The sequence below is a fragment of the Cyclopterus lumpus genome, chromosome 7 (assembly GCF_009769545.1).
Source record: "Cyclopterus lumpus isolate fCycLum1 chromosome 7, fCycLum1.pri, whole genome shotgun sequence".
NCBI classification, from domain to species: Eukaryota; Metazoa; Chordata; class Actinopteri; order Perciformes; family Cyclopteridae; genus Cyclopterus; species Cyclopterus lumpus.
Window position 1 is genome coordinate 20,916,266 of NC_046972.1, and position 5,713 is coordinate 20,921,978.

The following is a 5,713-nucleotide window of genomic DNA, read 5'->3' on the forward strand; positions in this document are numbered from 1 at the left end:
AGTTTGGGTCGTTTTTTTGGTGTCTCCCTTTAACACACTTAATTGTGAATCCACTCTTCAGCAAGGCCTTGAAGGAATAATGACTTGGATTGCCATGAAATATGATCCTCTGATAATTTAAAGCCCCTAAAAAAAAAAAAGAGTAACATCTGGGATGTAACATCTGTGAGAAATGCTAAAATCCCTAATTAAAAAAACGACAATAACTGTTCCAACTTTGGCATAAAATACATAAATGTTTAATGTGGAGCCTAATCACCCACCGCGAAAGATGGAGGTTGGCAGCTGCTGTCTGAGAGATACTCTGACTGCTTTTTCAGAGATGAAAAAAAGAAAAGAAACGCAACTTTAAACGAGCAAACTTCTTGCAGCGTGGGAGGAATTCTGAATAAAAGCCTTTATTGGTGACATGGCTTGATCATAATTAGAATTAAATCAAGTTTGGCAGGTAATTCAAGGACATACTATACATTTTGTGTTTCTAATGTATTGCTTTTTGAAGGGGTTCTGATGTAAATGCTTTGGTTTGTTTAAAAAAAATTTTAAAAAAAAAAAGGCCAGACTCAAGCTTTTGACTTGACAAGATCAAAACAGTTAAAAAATTAAAATTAAAAAAAATAATGGTTTTGTGAACAAGTCATGTATCCTTGATGTTCGGGCGCGTGAAGTTTGCTCTTTTATACGCGAGTCTAAACCAATAGGAATGGCCTGACTCTGAGTCTTTCTAGGAAGTCACGAGCCAGACGTCACTTCATACAAATGTTTATATTTAAAAGGATGAATCACAATTTAGGTCAGAGGATGCATCTGAAGCTAAAGAAAATCCCCGTCACTTCTGGGATTGGTCTCTTAAACAAAAGAGGAATCTGAAATTATGGTCACCTGGATAATCAATAAAACATATCACTCACTTACATCCTTGGCTGGTATTGATCTCATTTGATAACTGAAGAGCAGCAGCTATACAGTGCAGATCAGTTACATCATCACTTCATGCTTAGAGAAGCAGAACAGAACATTTATCACTGAGTCCACATAGTTGAATGAGTAGAAATATTCAAATTCACACACACACACGGATGGATGAGAAACCGCCCACGTTTGAGTCCTAAAATCCCCTAAACCAGTACGGCGAGGATTCCTGCACCAGTCAACGACAACAGGCCGAGAGCGAGGGAGCCGAGGTGAAGAAAGAACTAAAGAAATGGGAGTAAAATACCTGGAGACCAAATCCAGAATGCAAAATAGACATTGTGTACAGCTACAACGCAAATAAACAGTTTGAGACTGAGTGTGTGTGTGTGTGTGTGTGTGTGTGTGTGTGTGTGTGTAGCAAGTCCAGTTTGTGTGGACACAGTCTGGAGGAATCAGGCGAAGATGGTCTCCTCGCGTCTCTTCTTGGTCAGGATGGTTCCAGGTTTGTGCTGAGCGTCCGGGTGGTTGGTCAGCTCTGGGGGACACGTGGAGACCGGGCTCTCGAGGAAGGCCTGCTTCAGGTCGTAGAACACCACCGAGTCCTCTTTGGTGAGGAACGTCAAGGCCATACCGCTCTTACCCGCACGACCAGTACGACCGATACGATGGATGTAATCTGCAGGCGGACGACACGAAAAAGGTATATTGTACGTGGCGAATTCTTAACAAGGATGAAAAAAAAGAATAAACAAAACGCCGAGGACGAAGCTCCTCTCACCTTCGATGTTCTTAGCCATGTCGTAGTTGAGGACCATGGAGACGTCGTGGATATCGATACCTCGACCAGCAACGTCCGTGGCCACCAGGATGTCTTTGGCTCCCGCCTTGAGGTTGGAGAGGGCAAACTCTCGCTGCTCCTGGCCTTTGCCGCCGTGCAGCGTGCAAGCATTGTACTGCGTGAAGAGGAACACGACTGAGGTTACGCTTCGTTTTATATTTACAGGAGGAAATCCAGCTCAGAGCTTTTTAAGGGAGTCTAATGCAGATCCGTCACAGGACTATGACGCCAACATGCTCACTACAGCCATTAATGTTAACAGGATGGTTAGCACACATTTGTATGTATGTATTAGCAAAATACAGCTCAGGCTCACGGTCATTACTTAAGTTATACATTAATTTGACCACGTTTGCACCAACTGTCTGGGGAAAATTAAATAGCTAAGAATGTTTTACTTATTTAACGGACACATCTAAAATGTGTTTTGTTGCGGCGACTTACCCCCATCTTCTCCAGAGACTTCGCCAGCACGTCGCAACCCTTCTTCTGGTTGACGAAGATGATGATGGGAGGCTCGAAGCCACGCGACAACACCTCCAGCAGCTTCTTCCTGCATCACACAGACAATCAAAGAAAACCGTTCAGATTGGCATTTTTGTTTTAAAAACGAGAGAAATTGTGTTTACAGTTTGTACGCTCGCGTCCGACTCACCGCTTCTCTCCCTCGGACATCAGCAACACCTTCTGTTCGACTCTCTCGTGAGGTTTGCCGGCAGACCCGATGTACACCACAGCGGGACGTCTCAAGTAGCTCCTGGCCAGTCGCTCCACAGCTGCGGGCATAGTGGCCGTGAACATGACCGTCTGAAAAGAACAACAAAATAATTAAAGCATTAAAAACACAAACAAAACAGCGAGAGCGCCTGGCGGCGACACATTGTGAACGCGGATTATGTTTTTCGACGGACGAAACATACTTGTCTGTATTTATGTTTCCCAGATTCAAAGTTCAGCATCATTTTCTCCGGGTCCTCCGCTTCGTCGGTGTCCGGTTTCTGATTGGTCACCGGGATGTACTCCAGGATCTTCTGGACGTCGGGCTCGAAGCCCATGTCGATCATACGATCGGCCTCGTCGAGGACCACGTAGGTGCAGCGGCCCAGAACCAGGTAGCGGTTCTCCAGCACGTCGATCAGACGACCGGGGGTGGCGATGACAATCTGTTAAGAGAAGGAAAAACTTGTATCTACTTTAACCAGACAGGATATCCAGCCTTAGAAGCTGTGAGCTTTGGCACATCTGTACCATTAAAAAGTATGCAGAATTAGCCCATTAGCAGATCCTGTTTGAAGTGTAAATCTGCCGTACAGACAGAAATCACATGATTGTCAGGCAAGTTCTGAAGTCATGAGTAGTGTCTTTCTTTTCTGTCATTTCTGGGCAGATTTAAGGATGTTTATTCGCGACGGGCAACAGAGATATTTAGAAATAAAGTGAATTAAGGTGAATTAAGGCTCTAAATATTCACAGAGCAAAGAGACTTTAGTGGATTGGGTGCCTGCTAGATGTTTAGTTACTATTTCAGTGTCTTTTCTTCTCTTCCAAAAGAATTAACAAGTGTAAATGCTGGACGTCTCACCTCGCAGCCCATCCTGAGACGGAAGCCCTGGTCCTCTCTGGAGATTCCTCCGATCACCGCCACCGTGCGGATGCCGAGAGGTTTACCGAACTTTAGGGTCTCCTCCTCAATCTGCTGCGCCAACTCACGAGTCGGAGCCAGGATCACGGCATAAGGACCCTGGTCCGAGTCTTCAATCCTGCACGAACAGACAAGCGTAATAAGACGTTAAGTGGATAATTTAATTGAATGTTTTTCAATGTAAACATTTAGTGAGACACGGTGTTTACTTGATATTATTTGAGCGGACTGTGTTACCTGTCGATCTTCGGCAGGGTGGTGATCCAGACAAGCAGTGGAATCAGGAAGGCAGCCGTTTTACCGCTACCCGTCTCGGCCACACCAATGATGTCACGGTTCTGTAAACCAATAGGAATGGCCTGCCTCTGAATCGGAGTGGGATCCTGGATTTGAAAGAGAGAAAAGTCAGTAGTCCGATTTTTCGGAGAATCCTACCTTTCGTTTTGTGCACAGCAGACAATAAAAGAAAAGCTTAATTTCCTTGTCAAAGTTATAAAAGTTCATATTCCTCTGATGAAATGGAGACTCAGTTTGCCGACCTTGTAGCCACAGCTGTCGATGACCTCCAGGATGTGGTCGGGCAGCGAGTACTCCTTCCAGTTCCTGATGGGGTTCGGGATCTTTCCTCCCTTGGTGGTGATGCTGTAGTCCTCTCTGAAGATTCGCCAGTCTCTGTCCGTCATCTCTTCCAGCTTCTTCTGAGACCAATGCCTGTCGTCCCAGCGCTGCTTCGCTTCCTTCTTACGCATCTTCTTCAGTCTTACTCTGAGAGGAGAGATCAGAATTATAATAATTGGCTTCTTCTCACAGATGCTTTTGCTTTTGAAAAAAGAAACAAACGGAGCTGATGGTCTCCATGTTGAACTCACTCCTCCTGCTCCTTCTCCTCCAGCGTACGCCTGTTCTCCATCAGGTCACCGTAGAATTGGGACTGGTCTCTTTTCTGCTGCTTCAAATCGATGCCGGCGATAAAGCCTCGCCCGTACAGCTGCACGTGGTGCTTTTCTTTGTAACTGGGAGACAGATTGGGAACATCACGTTGTTGAGACTGGTGCACATACAAAAAAATATGTTTTTAAATATCGGCTTCAATTCAAGGGTTACAATGTGTCGGTGTTTGCTCACATCGGGTTGTAGTCGACCGAGGTGTCTTCAGAAGCGTCCCACTCAAACACGAACTTCCTGTCATTCAGGTGGCGAGTTCTCCGGCGTTTCTTGACCCCGCCGAGGTACCGCTCCTTTAAAAAGGACATTTCATTTGGTAAATTACATGATTCAAATGTTGGATTTTAATACACAGGTGTATGGTGGTTAAGAAGGTCGACATTTTGATGTTTTTGCGATGCTTGAATACCAAATGTTAACAGGTCTTGCTCTCTTGTTGGGCTTTATTTATTTTTACAGCATAAACGTTCCCATTGGAAATATGGGTGTGAACATGTTTCCTTTCTTAAATTTATTTTTACCTTCCGTCACTTTCTTACTTGAGACCAATTTCACACCGAGCTGATTGAAAATCTTAACTATGAGAAGCATCTTTTTGGAAAAACTCAGGGATCTACTTTAAAATATAAAGACATTTCTTTAAGGATTTAAGGAGTTTGGAGGTCCGAATCAGGCTTCAGACTCAGTTTAATGCAACTCTAACAAATTGCCGGACACCGCCACCATTTCCTCTGCTCTCCTGCGACTTACCTTGATGGCGTGGAGTTCTTTGCTTTTATCCTTCTCCTCTCTGAGCTTTTGTCTTCCGTCATTGTCTTCATTTCCATTGTTGTCTCGCTCCATTCGCTCTCTTCTCTCACGTCTCTCCCTTTCCTGGGGGTCCTCTGTAAACACACACTCAGTTCCCATCATTTTGCTTCTATAAACTTCATGCGGATCGTTTTAAAATTGATTGAACGAGCGCCTGATACACACCCATCATCTTTCTCCCCATGTCCTGGAACATCCTCCTCTTCTTCCTCTCATCTTCCGTCAGCTTCCTCTTTTCCTCCGTCTGTTGCTCCCGCCGTTTCAGAGCCTCAGCTTCTCGCTCCGCTTTAGAGAGGAATTTGGGCTGACAAGGGCAAAAATATAAAAGAAGTAAAGTGAGGGGAACAATAATGGTCAGTTTAAAAAAGGTAAAGACAAATGTGAACCTGAGGAAACTCACCTTTGCCTCCGCTTCCTCTTCTGCCTTCTTCTTAGCTAGAAGCTCTTCCAAAGATAAAGGTTGGACCTGAACAGAAGCAACAAACATTAAAATAACAATCTAGGAAACGATGCAATGCCATTAAGCCGAAGCAGATTTTTACCTTATCTTTCTTCTTCTTTTC

General features: G+C 44.4%; 1 protein-coding gene across 1 annotated transcript in view; it reads right to left on the bottom strand.

Moving 5' to 3' along the window:
- Positions 1-378: 378 nt before the first annotated feature.
- ddx23 (DEAD (Asp-Glu-Ala-Asp) box polypeptide 23) overlaps positions 379-5,713 on the bottom strand; it is a 7,537-nt gene continuing 2,202 nt past the window's right edge. The window contains exons 4-17 of the mRNA XM_034536596.1: positions 5,693-5,713; positions 5,551-5,616; positions 5,316-5,454; positions 5,091-5,224; positions 4,521-4,633; positions 4,265-4,408; positions 3,935-4,160; positions 3,633-3,778; positions 3,336-3,513; positions 2,674-2,916; positions 2,409-2,560; positions 2,198-2,306; positions 1,694-1,868; positions 379-1,591 (exon numbers count right to left, since the gene is read on the bottom strand). The exon at positions 5,693-5,713 is cut by the window's right edge and continues 70 nt beyond it. Coding sequence (XP_034392487.1) covers positions 1,368-1,591; positions 1,694-1,868; positions 2,198-2,306; positions 2,409-2,560; positions 2,674-2,916; positions 3,336-3,513; positions 3,633-3,778; positions 3,935-4,160; positions 4,265-4,408; positions 4,521-4,633; positions 5,091-5,224; positions 5,316-5,454; positions 5,551-5,616; positions 5,693-5,713 — 2,070 coding nt within the window. The 3' untranslated portion in view covers positions 379-1,367. The remainder of the gene's footprint in view (positions 1,592-1,693; positions 1,869-2,197; positions 2,307-2,408; positions 2,561-2,673; positions 2,917-3,335; positions 3,514-3,632; positions 3,779-3,934; positions 4,161-4,264; positions 4,409-4,520; positions 4,634-5,090; positions 5,225-5,315; positions 5,455-5,550; positions 5,617-5,692) is intronic.